Source organism: Suillus clintonianus (assembly GCF_016758775.1).
Source record: "Suillus clintonianus strain FC179 chromosome Unknown DEU56scaffold_1, whole genome shotgun sequence".
In the NCBI taxonomy this organism is placed as follows: domain Eukaryota; kingdom Fungi; phylum Basidiomycota; class Agaricomycetes; order Boletales; family Suillaceae; genus Suillus; species Suillus clintonianus.
This window is the reverse complement of record NW_024539225.1, coordinates 937,260-957,289: the sequence shown is the minus strand read 5'-3', so window position 1 is coordinate 957,289 and position 20,030 is coordinate 937,260. Positions and strand designations below refer to the sequence as shown.

General features: G+C 46.4%; 3 protein-coding genes across 3 annotated transcripts; 2 read left to right on the top strand and 1 right to left on the bottom strand.

Moving 5' to 3' along the window:
• Nucleotides 1-6,884: 6,884 nt before the first annotated feature.
• DEU56DRAFT_722950 (uncharacterized protein) lies at nt 6,885-7,482 on the top strand (the record flags this gene model as incomplete). Its single annotated transcript, XM_041347751.1, has 3 exons — nt 6,885-7,027; nt 7,078-7,283; nt 7,334-7,482. The coding sequence occupies 3 exons, from the start codon at nt 6,885-6,887 to the stop codon at nt 7,480-7,482; spliced, it is 498 nt and encodes a 165-aa protein (XP_041215762.1).
• A 5,533-nt stretch (nt 7,483-13,015) lies between these two features.
• DEU56DRAFT_750450 (uncharacterized protein) lies at nt 13,016-14,127 on the bottom strand (the record flags this gene model as incomplete). Its single annotated transcript, XM_041349538.1, has 7 exons — nt 13,016-13,150; nt 13,217-13,321; nt 13,385-13,489; nt 13,554-13,658; nt 13,723-13,827; nt 13,893-13,964; nt 14,068-14,127. The coding sequence occupies 7 exons, from the start codon at nt 14,125-14,127 to the stop codon at nt 13,016-13,018; spliced, it is 687 nt and encodes a 228-aa protein (XP_041215761.1).
• Nucleotides 14,128-18,392: 4,265 nt separating this feature from the next.
• On the top strand, nt 18,393-19,217 carry DEU56DRAFT_905970 (uncharacterized protein; the record flags this gene model as incomplete). The annotated part of the gene is made up of 1 exon (XM_041356784.1): nt 18,393-19,217. The coding sequence occupies one exon, from the start codon at nt 18,393-18,395 to the stop codon at nt 19,215-19,217; it is 825 nt and encodes a 274-aa protein (XP_041215760.1).
• Between the last annotated feature and the right edge of the window lie 813 nt (nt 19,218-20,030).

Here is a 20,030-nt window from a genome sequence, read left to right as displayed (position 1 = left end):
AGCGGAAAAATGATGGCAGTGGAGATAGTGCGAACATGCACCCCAAGAAGGCAAAAAAACCTACTGTCTGGTAACACTCCCACCAATAGTGCAGGATCTACAGACGAAGACGAGCCAGTTGACAAAAATAGGCCTGTCACAGCCTCTCCACATCCAGACTCAGTTCTGAGTTGATGTGCTGTTGTGTGCACTGAGGAGGAAGAGAATTTGTTGAATGAAGATGATGGTGACAAAACTGAGGCCAGTAGCACAGTATCAGAGGATGCTGAAGATGAAGCAGATGAGACAGCAGAAGATGAGCTCAGTACGTGCAACAACCTTGATATGAATATCACATTAATTCAGTACAAAACAGAACATCTAATGAATGACTGGAACTCACCAGTCTACACGTTTTTTGATGCAACACCCCCAGATTATTGAAATTGATGGCTGTCATGCTCATGATTTCAAGTGCCAAGCCAAGAGGTGCAAGACCAAAGTGTGATGGTACCTTGACAAGGGTGATGCCCACTTGACTGGTAACATGTGGAAGCATGTTTTGTTTGTGCTGGGGCGATGAAGTGTTGAAAGCTGCTGATTAGGCCAAGAATGCCAATGAGGTGCACCAGAAGATCATCGGTAGTTTCCTGCGAAACAGATCAATCACCACATCATTTGAATGCAATGGCAAAGGGAAAGTTACTTACCCCCACTGTCTGTTATGACAATGGTCATAGGCCATGTTACTGTAACACTGTCAACATACACATGTAGAAACAAGGTATGAAGACAGTCTCATCAAAGCCTTGGGAATCTGACAAAACATCTGGCTTCAGGGCTGAACTTGTGCACTGGGTATCCGAGAGCCTGTGTCCATTTGATATTGTCAAGGACCGCACATTTCAGTCGCTGATGAAAACAGAGAGACCTGAATAGTACATACCTTCACCATCCACTGTTTCACATGATGTTTGACAAGTCTTCATGCAGACTCGACAGCGTGTTGCTACAATGCTACAGGTAAGTGATTTTCATTAATAAACAAACAAATAATCAATACATACCAGGAATATGATGGTAAAATAAATTTTACTACTGACAGTTGGTTGTCACCCAACCATTGTGCATTGGTCACATTTTTGGCCCACTTTGAGCACGAGGGAGAGCCACTAAGCATACCATTGGATGTTGTGGAAGTCAGGAAGGTAAAAACTTACCTATGTAGTATCTGTATGTGTGCTAAGAGGTTCATAGTCCCACACCGGTGAAGAGCTTGTGGAGACATTTGCCAAAATGCTAGAAGAATTTGGCATATCAGAAAAGGTAATGATTCAAAAAAATAACAAACCTACATGCAACTAAATCCATGGTGCACAGATCCTGAGCGTGACTTGTGATAATGCGTCCAATGATGATGCCATGATTTGTGAACTGAGCGGCAAGGTGCTGGAGTTTGGTGGGCCAACCACTCATACCAGGTGTTTCCTCCACACTGTAAATCTGGTGGTGAAATCTTTGATCCATGAATTTGACATGAAGAAACAAGAAGCCGACCAAGCATTGGCGCATAGTACTGACATGGAGCTGGAAGAACTTAGTGCAGAGATGGAAGAGGATGCAGGGGCAACAGATGAGGTAGATAACAATGATGGATTTATTGATGAGGTTGAGTTGTTGGATGAGCAAGAACAGATCGCACTGAACAAATAAATTCGACCAGTCAAATTAGTGCTGGTCAAAGTAAGTGCATGCAACAAAAGAGAACTCACCATTGACCTCAACTTATGCCCCAGCCGCACAAGCTTGCATTCAAGATCATCCATTCAACTACTATTGTCCTTCCCACATGGCAGGGTATCCTCAAGGATTTGTCGCAAGCCCAAACCCTTATGCCACAGTGTAGGAGACATTCTGGCTGCAGCCCCATACAGCACCACTTCCATTAACTAGACAAGGTCACGTCTATCGTTACAGACTACCCTAACCTGTTGTGGACCGTCACTCGTAGTTGTGGAACATGCGCATCCCGGACTACGCATCACAGGACCGCGCATCGCCCCTCCGTATCCTATCCGAGTCTGTCTGCCCCCACTGGTGCATGTTCCATTTTCATTAGTCGTTCCTGACCATTCGCAGGATTGTTACATATGGGTCTTCAGTACATGAGGCCACATAGTGTTACTTACATACTATCTCCTCACGACCTCGCTTGTAGATGTGTTCGCCTACATGGTTCCGGTTCCATACGATCCACTATATATACTGATTGCAAGCTCGTACGGACTGTACTTTCCTACATTCCCTCTCTGGACGTGTGTTGCGGAGTCACTAGCATTAGTCCTACATTGTCTTTCCTTGCTTGAGCAATCACTTGTTTGCCTTCTCATCCCGCGCGAATGCTCGCATTGTCATCGACAGTTGACTATTGCTAGTCCCAGTTGAGTTCACCTGGAAGACAGTCCCTACATGTCTTCGCATATACCTGGTACCTTACCTGTCCCGCATACCCGGTACTCCCTAGACTTCGCATCCGCATACTCTGCATCCCTACGCATCCTCCCGCACGCAGCTGTTCTGTCTTCAGCACATCACTTCCCTCCTCACTGTTCCCCTCGCTCATACTTGAGGAACTGCTCTCAGAGCTATCCCTTGGGTCGATTACTATTCTCGCACCCAGCAGGATTGGTACACTATCACTATAGCGGACTTCTATGATTTCTCCCACAATGGGATGTGGCCACACAATGGAATTTGATGTTCAATATGTTGGACTACGTGCTTGCACATTGAGAGGCCATAGATGCTGTTATGCAACGGCGGGACTTAGGTTTACGAAAGTATGAGTTGGAGGACACTGAGTGGGTAATACTACAGCAATTGCGGGATGTACTTAAGGTTTGTGCATTTCCAGACACCACACATGCTCATGTGACATTTTTTGCACTTGTTAGATTCTAAAGGACACCACACTTCACTTTACTTCTCGCGTGCAACACCCAACCTTGTGACGGTGATCCCAGCCATGGATCACATTGATAAGATGCTCACCTCCTATTTGGAAAACAAGAAATATCTGCCCTCAATTCATTTGGCAGTTAAGCTGGCGACAAATACACTCAACCAGTACTATCAGCTTACCGACAGGTCTCGCACATATTGAATCTCAATGGGTAAGTTCTGTTCAATATTCACAGGTTTTTTTTCTAACATCATGATTCGTTATACTAGTGTTACAACCCCAACATAAGTTATCATACTTTAAGGCAGCACATTGGGAAGACAGCTGGATCAAAACTGCGGAGCAACTTGTGCGTGAAGAGTTCGAACGCTCATACTCATCAGCCGATGACTGTTACGCTAAAAGTGTAGACTCAGGTAGGAGCTTCGTACTAAGTCTTAACAGAGACGAAGATAATGCAAAGGTTCGTGTATCGTCGTTTGGTGTCAGTACTTGGTGACAAGGGTCGTCAAGTATAGACAAGGCTAATGGTATCAATTGAGTATCAGACACTTAAGATGAAGAGTCTTTAAGTGAAGAAGTAATACGAGAGCGATCCTGCTCAGAGGAAGGTCTATCAGAATACTGAGTAGATTCAAGTTAGAGAATACAGGACAAGCTGATCGACTACTTATAGGTAAAGGTCACTTCAGGGCAAGACTACCGAGGCAATGGTAAGGGTGCAGGGTACAAGATAAGAGATACAAGATAAGGCGGCGATCAAGGATGCTATACAAGAAGATGATGAGGACGTCATAAGGCAGTACAAGGTGAGAAAGGATAGGGGGGTCCGGTGTGGGTGAGGGAAATAGAGATGCGAACTCCGGGGAGTCACAAGGATATCTACCTCGAGAGGCGAGAGAGGCGAGCTAGTAGATTTGTCCCTTGGGGGATTCTACTGAGACAATCTCTCTAATAATGAGAGGGATCAAGAGAGTAGCTGATGCTGAAGATATGCGAAGGCGCGCGAAGATGTGCAAAGCCGATGTGATGGGCGCGCGGGATATACGGAAGAGTCAGAAAGTGCGCGATGTGCGCGAGATATATATTCAGCGACTGAAATCAATATGGATCCTTCTCAGAACTGATAGGCGAGACTTTAGAAGACAAGGGAGATGATAAACAGGGGCGGTGATGATATTAGTGTTCTATGCGCGACTCGACAGCAAAACAGATAGTAAGTCCAAGTAACAGAAGGTAAGTAAGTCCGAAAATCCTCTAAGTCCTCTAGATATGTAGGTCACTATGCACGCTCTCAGGGTGTGGAACCGTAAAGGAATCGGATAGGCTGCGTGGAAGCGCATAGGTAAGCGGATATGTGATAAGTTGGTATGTAAAGGACCCTGGATGTGGTCAGCGACAGATATAACAGTGAGAACACGCACCAGCGGAGCCGGACAGACAGGACATGACATGTGAGGGTAATCCGAGTAGGGCGCCAGTAGGTATCTATGCGCGCGACTCGCGCGTGAAGTGCGCGAAAGCGCAGGTGGTCGCGTATACTGGGTGTGCGTCTATAGGGCTGCGCCTACCTATGGATAGTGATGAGGTCAATGTGGAAATAGGGGGATACAAGCCTGTAGAGATATCGCTCTCTACACCGGTCCGAAGTATGTTATCGTAACACTGACCTGGGGTGTGAGGAGGACATCTTGGAGTCAAATGGTGATATATGGATGGTATTTTTCTATTTGCTTTTTACTTGGTGTTCATACTGACTAAATCTTAGAGCAACAACATTTTTGACAACCTCCCAGCACTCGCAGCCCCCAAACCTACTAATTTGGGCTCTGAACTCAACTGTTACCTTAGTATGGGCGTGGAACATGTCACCAACCCTATCAGTTGGTGGCACGAACATCGGAAATCATTCCCCCGGCTGTCACGCATGGCCATTGACCATCTAACCATCCCTGGTATGTAGCGTGTTTTTTTAATATGTTGTATGCTCACATTGCCTATAGCAACATCTGTAGATGTTGAATGCCTCTTCAGTCGCGGGCGTCTCATCCTGTCACATGTCAGAAATTGTTTATGGGTGCAGTCAACTCGCGCACTGATTTGTGTCGGTTTATGGAGCGAGTTGGGCCTGGTCGAATCTGAGGTTATCATTCACATTTCTAAGCTCCCAGATGTCATTGGTGAAGAGGAAGCAATGGATGAGGGTTGGGACAGAATTATCCAGGTAGAATAGCATCACATTTATTTTCATTATCTTTCATGCTATTCATTATTTTGTGTGTGTTTTTTTGTTGTGACCCGCGGGTATACCCCGGGTCCATTATGTATGTTGATACCCGCAGGAAAATTTGCACCCACATGACAGGTATGACTGCCTATACCAGCGGGTTTACCTGTGCAGTACCCTAATTCCCCTTTGTTGGGGTCACATCAGAGAATTCCACCTGGGATGCCCCATTAATAAGCCTTATTATACTTGGTAGTTATGTGCCTTGCCAACTTTAATTAGGCTTGGATCCGTTAAATCTCAACACCAGCATTAAATAGTGCCCCAGCTTCTCCCAAATACCTTCAATAAATACTGTACCTACCTCACTATGGTAGGGGTGGGCACACGGACCTATTCAGCAGGTATCCCACCTGGCATTAATTGCGTCATCTGTCTATTTTAATCTGGCACCTTCCACAATGCCTGCTATGCTTCCTAATTCGAATCAAACAGCTTCCCATGCTTCCCATCTCTCCTCCTCATCATGCCCATTGTCATGTTCATTGTCCTTGGTGTTCCATTTCTCCTCATCATTGCTGGTGTTCCCCTCCTCATTGTCCCTGGTGTTCCCCTCCTCATCATCCCTCTTGCTGCCTCCCTTGTGCCAACACCTTCCCTTGTACCCTCACCCTCCATCTTGTTGCACCACCACCCCAACCCAGCCAATGCCTCGCACCTCAGGCATTGGGAGGGTCAAAGGGCTCTCCAAATCTGTCATATTACACAAATTTAGAGGGCGCCACCGCTATTTGAAAATTGTGATGGCTGGCAAACAATGCCAGTGCATGGCACAGGCAGATTCAAGCCAACAGGATGCTCTACAAGGTACATCTGTGTTCTTCGTCAATACAAAGCTAATACCACACCAGAGATGTCGGTGTGGGTGAGGAAATAGAGATGCGAACTCTGGGGAGTCACAAGGATATCTACCTCGAGAGGTGAGCTTAGTAGAATCGTCCCTTAAGGGATGCTACTGAGACAATCTCTCTAAATGATGAGAGGGATCAAGAGAAAGGCTCAAGCCGGATGAACGCGCAGGGCCGATGCGATGAGTGCACGGAACACACGAGTTGTGCGGAAGAGTCAGAATGTGTGCGGTATGCATGGAGTAGAGGAATGTCGGTGGAAGATAATAGGAACTCTCCTTTAACTGAAAGACAAGTCTTCTCAAGACTAGGAAGATGATAGACAAATGCAGTGATGATATTAGCGCTCTATGCGCAACTAAGCGGAAAACAGATAGAGAGTCCAAGTAAGGGAAAAGTAAGTAAGTCCGAAATCCTCTGAGCCTTCTAGATATGTATGTCGCTACGCACGCTCTCAGGGTAATGAAACATAAGGGAAGTGGATAGGCTGCGCGGAAGCGTATAGGTAGCGGACAAGTATGTAACACTATGTAAAAGACCCTGGATGTGGTCAGAGACGGAGATGACAGTGAGAGTACGCACCAACGGTACCGGACAGACAGGACAGGACATGGGAGGGTATGCCAAACATAGTGCCGGGCTGCAGAAGGGTGTGGAAGGTCACTGATATGTCGCGCGTGTAGCACACGTCTCTATAGGACTGCGCATATGTGGGGATAGGGATGAGGTCGATGTACAAATGGGGGAGTATGAGCCTGTAGAGATATCGCTCTCTACATCGGCAGAGGACCGAAGCACCATTGAGAATATGATGGCAGATTTTGGAGTGGAAGTGGAGGCATTCACACATACAGCACCTCCAGGTGAAGAGGCTTTTGACCTCAGTCATGCAGGTGGGGAGCATGAGGCCTTTGAAGGGCTCACTCACCAACTGGCAGATCTCACTGGACAGTATGTGTTCACAAATATGAGCGACTCTTCCGATGTTAACACCCATGTAGTCATCACATTGACCCACGATCTCGGGGAGAATGGACAGAAACTCAAACAACTCATTGGAACCTTCAGATGGATCGCCTAGTTGACGTCTACTTAGACTATCGCTGTCGAGATTCTGGGGATGATATGCCAGATATGTCAGATCAGAACATGTCAGGTGTTAATGCATCATTTTCAATTAATGACATTAAACTAATTGATAATTTCAGTAAGTTTGAAACAGTGCTTTATATCTTGATGCTTATTCCTTCTTTGCAGCAAGAAGGCACACACATCTTCAACCATTACTGTCACACCATTACCCCAATGAAACTCTTATCTACTATGGATACATTGGGTGTGCCCCAATGTATCCTTCTGTTGCGATATCACTTCGTACACTTGCTACCTACCATCAATCACATTGAACGTGTCCTCGGTTTAGTATCCAATCACAATGCAAAACTTTGTGTTACCTTCATGATGTATGTAGTTCACTTACATCAAGGTTTGCTTATTTAAGTTGAATTCATAGGTTCCATATTGACTGTACCTAAGAACACAATTCTCCGCAGCCTATGACACTTTGCTAGAAATCGTTCATTGTGTGAAGCAGTGTCTGTGGGGCGCACTCAAACAGGATACCATCAACTGGTGTCTGCTAAACTTATGCCCTGCATGCTGTTATAAGCTTGACGATGAGCCTGCACTTGATTTTGAATGGCTAGTATCCATCAACAGTAATAATAGCTTCAAGCGATGGGACTCAACCATTTATGGGACAACCACCCAATCTGATTCTCGCAATGCCCGTTCGGATTATTGGATTCACACCACCACCATTGACAAGTTTAAGGATAAAGTAAAATCCTGACAAGTAAGTGTCTGCTATTCATACAACTATGTTCTAACATTATCTTTTAGATGGACTCAAAGAGTGATGATGACTGGCAGGATGAGTCCACAGACACAAATCTTCCAGGAGCGTTCTCGTGTGTGAATTGGTGGAGAAACACCGGACCAGAAACACATAAGAGGATGTTCGCCATATTTGAAGAGTCAGGGATTTTCATTGCTTCGTGCCAACATCGTTTTGTGCTTCTGGTGTGTGATATGATCTGAAGCGGAGAACTGTAAGACCTTGTTTTGAAATCATTTTGTTTGCACTAATGCATTTCAGCAGTGCAAAATATCTGTTGGCAATCATCAACAAACTGCTTACCGTGTATGCCCAAAATGGGAGCCCCTTCAGTGACTTGACCCTATAGACTCGGCCAGCCCAAGTTGACATTTCTCCATAGGTGTTGGGCCAGCCCACCATGGGCCCACATTAGATTGTCATCCGATGCTTATAGGTGGGCCCACGGATGCATTGTCCCCGGCTGTTAGGGCTGGGCCCACAGTAGAATGGGCTCGATGCTCCGGAGTGGGCCCATGGGTATCGGAATTAATGTATGTGTGTTGAGGGGTGGGCCTACAATATTGAGTCCTGACCACTTTCGGGTGGGCCCATGGTCCATAAGTATCAGCAGCAGTAGGCCGGGAAATTGGGTTGGCGGCAGGAGGCCGGGAAATGGGGTTGGCGGCAAATGGGCATTTGGAATGCGGCCCATTAGCTTCGGCAATGGGATCCTGGAAAACAGCATCGGCGAATGGATATCAGGTATGATGTCCGGCAATTGTCCATTAGCATCGGTGATTGTATTCTGGGAAATAGGATGTGCATATGAATATGGGGAATGATTGCTAGTGATGGTCTACAACGGTCTATTTGCATCGGCCGGGTCAATAAGTATTGGCGCCAGTACACCGGGAAATGGGGTCGGCAATAAATGGGCATTTGGAATGCAGCCCAGGGATCATATAGACCAATCGGAGAATATGTCACACACTCAGGGCAATGACATTGCCGACATTCCGCCGGACTTTAAATATTTTGTGGTCAAAATACCATTTTGTTTTGCTTTTTACCCCTCTAATACATGCACCGAGCAATATTGATGAATATGGGTGGTAACATTAGCCCGGGATTGTGTGTCCTGGTAAGGGAATATTCCAGGCACCCAGGGCGCCAGCACCGCTGACATTCCACCGGAATTGAAAGATTTTATGGTCAAGATACTGTTGTCTGGCTTGTTACCGCTGTAACTCGGGCACCGGGAAATATTGATGAAGGTGGAAGGTAACATTGGCCGGGGATCATGTGGACCGGCAGGGGCATATGTCAGGCACCCAGGGAGCCGACACCGCCGACATTCTGCCGCATTTTACAGATTCATGGTCAAGATACCATTTTTTTGCCTTTTACCCCTCTAACTCATGCACTGAGAGATATTGATGAATATGAGAGGTAATATTGGAATAGCATGATATAGACCGGTGGGGAACTATGTCAGGCACTCAGGGCACCAACTCTGCCGACATTCCACCAGACTTTAAAGATTTCATGGTCAAGATACCATTTTCTTGCTTGTTACCGCTGTAACTCGGGCACCGGGAAATATAGATGAAGGTGGAAGGTAACATTGGCCGGGGATCATGTTGACTGGCGGGGGAGTATGTCAGGCACTCGGGGCGCTGACACCGCCGATGTTTTGCTGGACTTTAAAGATTTCATGGTCAAAATAACATTTTTTTGGTTTTTACCCCTCTAACTTGTGCACCGAGGAATATTGATGAATATGAGAGGTAACATTGGACTAGCATGATGTAGACCGGCGGGGGAGTATGCCAGGCACTCTGGGCGCCGACTCTGCCGACATTCCACCAGACTTTAAAGATTTCATGGTCAAGATACCATTTTCTTGCTTGTTACCGCTGTAACTCGGGCACCGGGAAATATAGATGAATGTGAGAGGTAACATTGGCAGGGGATCATGTGGACCGGCAGGGGCATATGTCAGGCACCCAGGGCGCCGGCACCGCTGACATTCCACCGGACTTTAAAGATTTCATGGTCAAGATATTATTTTCTTGCTTTTCCCCCCTCTAACTCATGCACCAAGGAACACCAATGAATATGAGAGGTAACATTAGGCTAGCATGATGTAGACCGGCGGGGGAGTATGTCAGGCACTCGGGGCGCCGACACCGCCAATATTTTGCTGGAATTTAAAGATTTCATGGTCAAGATACCATTTTTCTGGTTTTTACCCCCCCTAACACGTGCACCGAGGAATATTGATGAATATGAGAGGTAATATTGGCCGGGGATCATGAGGACCGGTGGGGGCATATGTCAGGCACCCAGGGCGCCGACTCTGCCGACATTCCGCCGGAATTTAAAGATACCATTTTCTTGCTTTTCCCCCCTCTAACTCATGCACCGAGGGACACTGATGAATATGAGAGGTAACATTGGGCTAGCATGATGTAGACCAGTGGGGGAATATGTCAGGCACTTGGGGCGCTGACTCTGCCAACATTCCGCCAGACTCTAAAGAAGACATGGACAAAATACCATTTTTTTTTGCTTTTTACCCCTCTAATGTGTGCACCGAGGAATATTGATGAATATGAGAGATAACATTAGCCCAATATTGTGTGTCCCGGTCAGGGAATATGCCAGGCACTCAGGGCGCCGACACCACCAACATTCTGCCACATTGTAAAGATTTCATGGTCAAGATACTATTTTCTCGCTTTTTACCGCTCTAACTCGTGCACTGGGAAATATTGATGAAGGTGGAAGGTCGGTGTGGGAGAAATCGTAGAAGTCCACTATAGTGATAGCGTACCGATCCTGCTGGGTGCGAGAATAGTAGTCGACCCAAGGGGATAGCTCTGAGAGCAGTTCCTCAAGTATGAGCGAGGGGAACAGTGAGTAGGGAAGTGATGCGCTGGAGATGGAACGGCTGCTGGCGGGAGAATGCGTAGAGGTGCGAGGATGCGCAGGGATGCGGAGTATGCGGATGCGAAGTCTAGGGAGTACCAGGTATGCGAGACGGGGAAGGTACCAGGTATCAGGACAGGAAAACAGGTAAAACGGGTAAGGTACCAGGTATATGCAGGACGCGACGGGACTGTCTTGCAAGTGAACTCAACTGGATCTAGCAATAGCCAACTGTCGATGATGATGCGAGTGTTCGCGTGAGATGAGAAGGCAAACAGATGATTGCTCAAGCAAGGAAAGACAAGGTAAGACTATGCTAGTGACTCCGCAACACACAACCAGAGAGGGAATGTAGGAAAGTGAGGTCCGTACGAGTCTGCGACGTAGTATATAACAGAGTCTGTAAGAAACCGGAACCGTATAAGCGGGCGCATATGGAAGCGAAGTCGGAAGGAGCTACATGTAAGTAATGGTACGCAGCCTCGTGTATGGGAACTGATATGTAACTGGCCCTGCGAACGGTTAGGAATGACTAACTAAGAATGAGAACGCACCAGTGAGGACGGATGGATGCAGACAAGACATGGACGGATGGTGCGTTGCGATGCGATGCGATGGATAGGGTGCGCGGAATCCACAACCTTGTGTGATGGTCCGCAACGGCCTGTGGAAGGCAGGCATGACTTCGTCCAGTAAGGGGAAATGGTGCCGTACGGCACATAATGCAGTGACATATTCCCTTACGGGGCGTCTCCTACATCGGTGATAGTATTCTGGAAACAGGATGCACATATAGATATCAGGAATGATTGCCGGCAATGGTCTACAACAGTCTAGTCACATCGGCTGGGTCAATAAACATCGGCAGCAGTACACCAGGAAATGGGGTCAGCGGTAAATGGGCATTTGGAATGCGGCCCATTAGCTTCGGCGAGGGGATCCTTAGCCCGGGGAGACCAGTGGGAGAAGATATCAGGCACTCGGGGCACCGACACCACCGACATTGTGCCACATTATAGTCTTGCTTTTTACCACTGTAACTCGGGCACCGGGAAATATTGATGAAGGTGGAAAATAACATTGGCCAGGGATCATGTTGAGCGGCGGGGGAATGTGTCAGGCCCTCAGGGCACCAACACTGCCGACATTCTGCCAGAATTTAAAGATTTCATGGTCAAGATACCATTTGCTTGCTTTTTAACCCTGTAACCTGGGCACCGGGAAATATTGATGAAGGTTGAAGGTAACATTGGCCGGGGACTGGGATTATGTGTCCCAGTCAGGGAATATGGCAGGCACCCAGGGCACCGACACCACTGACATTGTGCTACATTTTACACATTTCACGGTCAAGATACTATTCTCTCGCAGTTGACACTGTTGTACTAGGCTATAAAGTTAAGACTATTGAGTTAAGGCAATTGAGTTAAGACTATTGAGTTAAAGTTATCGAGTTAACAGTTAAGGCTATCGAGTTAAGACTATTGAGTTAAAGCTATTGAGTTAACAGTTAAGGCTATCAAGTTAAGACTATTGAGTTAAGGCTATCGAGTTAACACTATCAAGTTAACAGTGAAGGCTATTGAGTTAGGACTATTGAGTTAAGACTATTGAGTTAAGACTATTGAGTTAAAGCTATCAAGTTAATAGTGAAGGCTATCGAGTTAAGACTATCGAGTTAAGACAGTAGAGTTAAAGCTATTGAGTTAACACTATCAAGTCAACAGTCAAGGCTATTGAGTTAAGGGTATGCATTAGACTCTCATGTGAAGACTATCAAGTTTACAAACCATTGTATTAGGCTATTGAGTGAAGACTTTAAGTGGTAGACTATTGTGTCAGTCTATTGTAACAGACTATTGAGTTAAGACTATGAAATGTAGACTATTGTATCCACCAGTCCACATGATCTTGGACCAATGTTACTTTTCACTTTCATCAATATGTCTCGGTGCACGTGTGAGGGGGGTAAAAACCAAAAAAATGGTACTTTGACCATGAATTCTTTAAATTCCAGTGGAACATCGGCAGAGTCGGCGCCCCAAGTGCCTGGCATACTCCCCTGCCGGTCTACATCATGCTAGTCTAATGTTACCTCTCATATTCATCAATATTCCTCGGTGCACACATTAGAGGGGTAAAACCCCAAAAGATGGTATCTTGACCATGAAATCTTTAAATGCCGGTGGAATGTCGGCAGAGTCGGCGCCCTGGGTGCCTAACATATGCCCCCGCCGGTCCACATGATTCCCGGGCAAGGTTATCTTTCATATTCATCAATACTCCTCGGTGCATGTGTTAGGGGGGTAAAAACCAAAAAAAAATGGTACTTTGAACATGAAATCTTTAAATTCCGGTGGAACATCGGCAGAGTCGGCGCCCTGGGTGCCTGACATATTCCCCCGCCGGTCCACATCATCCCTGGCCAATGTTACCTTTCATATTCATCAATATTCCTCAGTGCACGTGTTAGGGGGTAAAAAACAAAAAAATAGTACTTTGAACATGAAATCTTTAGATTCTGGTGGAACATCAGCAGAGTCGGCGCCATGGGTGCCTGACATATGCCTCCGCCGGTCCACATCATCCCCGGCCAAGATTACCTCTCATATTCATCAATATTCCTTGGTGTATGTGTTAGGGGGGTAAAAACATAATACATGGTACTTTGACCATGACATCTATAAATTCCGGTGGAACATCAGCAGAGTCGGCGCCATGGGTGCCTGACATATTTCCCCACCGGTCCACATCATCCCTGGCCAATGTTACCTTTCATATTCATCAATATTCCTCGGTGCAGGCTGTAGGGGGGTAAAAACCAAATAAATGGTACTTTGAACATGAAATCTTTAAATTCTGGTGGAACATCAGCAGAGTCGGCGCCATGGGTGCCTGACATATGCCTCCGCCGGTCCACATGATACCCGGCCAATGTTACCTTTCATATTCATCAATATTCCTCGGTGCACATGTTAGGGGGTAAAAACCCAAAAAAAATGGTACTTTGACCATGAAATCTTTAAATTCCGGTGGAACATCAGCAGAGTCGGCGCCCCAAGTGCCTGGCATACTCCCCTGCCGGTCTACATCATGCTAGTCTAATGTTACCTCTCATATTCATCAATATTCCTCAGTGCACACGTTAGAGGGGTAAAACCCAAAAAAATGGTATCTTGACCATGAAATCTTTAAAGTCCGGTGGAATGTCGGCAGAGTCGGTGCCCCAAGTGCCTGACATAGTTCCCCACCAGTCTATATCATGCTAGTCCAATGTTACCTCTCGTATTTATCAATATCTCTCGGTGCACGAGTTAGAGGGGTAAAAGGCAAGAACAATGGTATCTTGACCATGAAATTTGTAAAATGTGGCAGAATGTCGGCAGTGTCGGCTCCCTGGGTGCCTGACATATGCCCCCGCCGGTCCATATGATTCCCGGCCAATGTTACCTTCCACCTTCATCAATATTTCCCGGTGCCTGAGTTACAGCTGTAACAAGCAAGAAAATGGTATCTTGACCATCAAATCTTTAAATTCCAGTGGAATGTCAGTGGTGCCGCCACCTTGGGTACAGCCTGGAGTATTCCCTGACCGGGTCACACAATCCCGGGCTAATGTTACCTCTCATATTCATCAATATTGCTCGGTGCACAAGTTGGAGGGGTAAAAACCAAGAAAATGTCATTTTGACCATGAAATCTTTGAAGTACAGTGGAATGTTGGCAGAGTCGGTGCCCTGAGTGCCTGACATATTCCCCCGCCGGTCCACATGATCCCCGGCCAATGTTACTATCAATATTTCCCGGTGCCCGAGTTACAGCGGTAAAAAGCAAGAAAATGGTATCTTGACCATAAAATCTTTAAATTCTGGTGGAATGTCAGCGGTGCCGGCGCCCTGGGTGCCTGGAGTATTCCCTGACCGGGACACACAATCCCGGGCTAATTTTACCTCTCATATTCATCAATATGTCTCGGTGCACAAGTTCGAGGGGTAACAAGCGATACAATGGTATCTCAGTCATGAAATTGGTAAATTATCGGCAGGATGTGATGGGTGTTGGCACACCGAGTGCCTGGCAAATTCTCCTGCTGGTCCATGCCTTGTCATTAAAACATGGAAAGCATTCCGGGCGGTGCTAATGCCGATGTGTATTTCCCGATGCCATTTCCCGACATCCTATTGCAAATGGTGCGGTGTCGGTAACTACATACTGGGCCCACCCCTCACCCTCGGGTAACGTCTAGCATTCATAGCCTATATACCATAACACTACTCTCTATGATATTATTGAGTTCCACAAGGTGTATAGTGTAGGCCCACCCCTGAGCCTCGGGTATTGTCTACTGCCTGGCCCACCCGGTATATATGGTGATAATCTTACATGTGGGCCCATCCCATAATCAAGGGGTACATAGCAATGTGGGCCCATGGTGGGTTGGCCCAACTGTTATGGAGAAATGTCAACATGGGCTGTCCTATAAGTAAGGGAATATGTCACTGCATTATGTGCGGATCATGCAGCAGCACACGCGATCAAGAGGAAGAACAAATTCAACAAAAAGGTGTTGCAATCACACGCGGGGAAGTTGTATTCGAGGCAGGACAATTGGTCCAGGTATACACAAGCGCTATGGACGTGACGATGTCAAGCGCAAGGAAATTAGTACCTAAGTGGTCAGCACCCAGGCGAGTCGTTTCTAGAATCAGCAACTTATATACTCTCACCTCATTAGAAGGATTTCCCATCAATGGACTATTCCATGCAAGACACCTTCGTCGTTTTATCCCACGCAATGGTACCGCATTAGCCACACTACAAAGTGCAATACAAGACGGAGACAGGAGTGAGGAAACAGAAGTCGACGAAACATGGGCGACCATTCAGGAAGAGCTAGAGGATGCAGTGGATTCAGACAGTGAAGGGCATACAGATGAAGACAAGTAGATTCAAGATGCGCCCCTGGAGTGACGCCTTCTGGGGAAGGGGCAAATGGAGCAGGGAGCTCTGTCCACAGCTTAGGAGCATGAGGCAAGGTCAGACCAAGGCATAGAGACAGCAGCAAGTGTCAGGGGTTTTGCGGTTCTGGGGTCTTAGAGCACACACATACATACACATGTACATAAGGACGGGTTTCATCCATTCCATCCATCACTCCAGAGAGCTAGGCTGGCGGGTCCAGCGGACTTGTACAAAATGTGCCACTAAACTGTGGAGGTGTTAGTACACAGGTGAATTTATTTGTTGGAGATCATGTGCCATTCATTTTATTATTAGGCCGACCATGGCAGCGTGGTAATTATGTGTCTATTGATGAGAGGAAAGACAGCACATGGTTGCTATTTAAAGATCCACTTGATTTGGAAGTCAGGTATGATTTATTGTGTACACCTGATGGGAATGACCCAAATTGGGATTTTGAACCAGCTACATGGATTGGAAACTTGCGAGAATCTAGCATGTTCTATGAAATCAATGAAGATTCACCGGATTTGGATGAAATTAAATTAAGTAATCCATCTGCGGGAGATTCTGAGAACATTACTCAGAAAATTGAAAATGTGCTCCAAGCCGAGCATTTGATGTGTCAGAAATTAAATTTGTAAGTAACCCTCTGACTTACTCAGATCAATTAAGAATAAATGAAATTCAAGGCTCTATAAAAAAAACGGACCAGAAATGACTTTGCGCCCAATGCCAATCAGCCTTGTGCCTGGGAAAAACACTGTGAGGCATCCATCATCCATCATTACCACAAACATTAGTCATCACAGCACACCTACGCAAGTTTGGATTATGCCGGATGACATGTTCAATCAAACTCGTGCCAAATTGGCCGACTTCCTATTCCAGAACCCTGGTTCACTATAACAATTCTAAATGATGCCTTAACTCTTTCATTCCAGCCATCCCCCTTATTGTCCCTTATTGATTCTACCGAGTCTGTTCCTCTCTCACTGTCCTATTCACCTGTATGGTGGGATGGGACTTGTCAGTCCTGACAACCCTGTTGTACTGCCAGCAACCGGCTACATCCCTGTTGGTAACCCCAACTCTGGCGCTAACTCTGAGGACTCTGGGCTAGATGCCTTTCTGTCTGAGCCATCTCCAAGGGAAGTTGTCTCTAATGGTACTCTATCTATGGGCGACTTAACTAGGGAGGAGCATAAGCTGGAAGATAGTAGCATTGAAGGAGGGAGGACCAGGAGTTTTCTGCCTCTTTCTCTGCCACCCTTTACTCAGACTTCACGCATACTAATATAGACACCCTGGGTGGGACTTTGATTGATCCCACCAGGCCTAATATTGAAGAGGCTTGCGCTGGGACTTTGACTGATCCCACCAGGCCTATCATTGAAGAGGCTCGTGCTGGAGCTTTGAATACTCCTACCTTGCCTACCATCACTGCGCCCAACTTGCAAGACACTGGGATCACAGTTTCCCTACTGCTCGCATCCCACAAGATGCTGGGATCACAGCTTCCCCTACTAATCCTATCACACCATTCTTGCCTAATGCTGGTGTGGGAGAAATCATAGAAGTCCGCTATAGTGATAGTGTACCGATCCTGCTGGGTGCGAGAATAGTAGTCAACCCAAGGGGATAGCTTGGAGAGCAGTTCCTCAAGTATAAGAGCGAGGGGAACAAGTAGTGGAAGAGATGGGCTTGCGATAAGGTGACCACATATGCGGGAATGCACGGAGATGCGAGGTATGCGGATGCAGAGTAAACGAGTGGACATCTAGGGAGTACCAGGTATGCGGGACAGGTAAGGTACCAGGTATCAGAACAGGTAAACAGGTAAAACGAGCTAGGTACCAGGTATCTGCGAAGACGTGCGGGGACTGTCTTGTGAGTAAACTCAAATAGGACTAGCAATAGTCAACTGTTTTTGACGATGCGGGTGTTCATGCGGGATGAGAAGGCAACAGGATGATTGCTCAAGCACGGAAAACAAGGTAGGACTATGCTAGTGACTCCACAACACACAACCAGAGAGGGAAATGTAGGAAAGTAGAGTCCATACGAGCTTGAGACAAGTATATATATTGAGGTCCGTAAGGATCCGGAACCATATACGTGAGTGCATTTACAAGCGAGGTCGGAAGGGGGTAGTATGTAAGTAGCACTAGGCAGCCTCGCACATGGGAGACTTGTATGTAACGGACTTGCAATCGGTCAGGAATGACAAATAAGGATGGAAACGCACCAGTGGGGGCAGACAGGCTCAGATAGGATATGAACAGGGAATGCGTGGCAATGCGAGGAATGTGCAGATTCCGCATCCATGTGTGACAGTCCATAACGGGGTAGGATAGTCCGCATTGATCTGTGGAAGATAGGTGTGACATTGTCTAGCCAGGGGGAATGGTGCTGTACAGGGCTGCAGCCAGAACGTCTCCTACACTGGGACCACTGTTCAACTTGTCCATCATTTCTAACGGTAATGTTGAAACTCCAACCATTTCTAACTCTATCGACAATGCTATCACACAAACCCATTCCATGCTTGACGGTATCAACAATGAGCCTGGAATTATGGGTAACTATTCTAATCTATCTAGGTTCATTCACACTAATGCCATTGTTGATTTATCAGTGCCTCAGAGCCTTATTCCTACCATTGCTACCTTGCCCACTATTATCGCACAAACCCGTTCTACACTTAATGGCATTGAAAATGAGACTGGGACCATGGGTAGCTACACTAATCTACCTACACTTGTTCACACTGACACCAGTATTGACTTGTCAGCACCCCAGTCTCTGATCCCATCCATTGCCACCCTACCTGCCACCATTGTGTATCATGGCCAGGAAGATTCAATATCTATCGACAGCGCTATTCCCAACATTGACAACCAACCACACATGACACTCACTATGACGACGCTCGATGATAACAAGTGCAATGTCTCTCAAGCACACATTTTCGATCTGAATCTTGAAGGTACAAGCTTGCATGCCTTCAACAATAAACATATTGAAAGTTTCAATGATCCAAAGGGTGAGCGTGCGCTAACACTTGATGACTACAACATGCTCACCAACATCCTTAACCACGCAGCCCCCATTATCAATCATGAGCCTATTATTACTACCAAGAATGAATCTATGCAGGAAAATGTCGCGGATTCGTATGAACGACTGGATGTATTCTTTGTTCATTCCACATCTATGGATCCACAATCCCCAACATATGGACACACCAGTACACCTTTTTTGTCGAGCATATTCCCTCACACCCCACCAAACTCGCACCTTAGTTTATTAAAATCCAATGATATCTTGCTGTCCCATTTTTTTTCGAGTCAAATGGCTCTACTCTGACCGAGCCTGATGAGAAAGGCTCGAGAGCCACTGAGACCAACAATGATGTGCCAATGTGATGTTTAACACTTCTGAGCCAGTGCATGTGCCCACTAGTGGTACAATTCCTTACCACGGCCTTTCTCGCACAGACAGGAAAACTACTATTTCATTCAACAGACTGACTAAGTCCAAAGCTGAGTGCTATCTACTAACTGAACCCTCCAAGTACAACAACTATCACTCTGTTTATATGCCTAACATGGTTCACACCATTGAATCTTATTGTTTTTGCCAGGATGAACTTATCACAAACGACTGGAATGTGCACCTCTTCCATGACAGTACTTATCCAGGACACCCCGTTATCTCTGGGGGAGTCAAACCCCCCACCGGTGGCCCTCGTTCAGGATGTACATGACAAGAACGTGTCCACGAGCTCACTGATCATTGTGCACATACTTGACACCTTATCCATCTCATGGAAACTATCCTATCTACTTGCATGCTTGCTGAAGCATCCATGTGCACCAGAACCATCAAGTGTGACAACTCCTTTCATATTCAGGGGGTCTCACTAATTCTACTTATGCCAGGCGCTATGACGACATTAACCCGTTCTTTTCAGTGAGCGAGGCTAAACAATTTTAACTCATATGCAGCTATTGCCGAGGCCCATGGAAAACCAGAGTTGGCCTTGAAAATGCTTGACACTCTACTCATGCCCTTCCCCGATGAAGACACTATTAGTGCACTTACTGAGTCCTGTCTTCTCGATGTTGGGACTGTTTGTGATATCCTTTGATTCACGTTTGATCGAGACCTCGTTCTCAG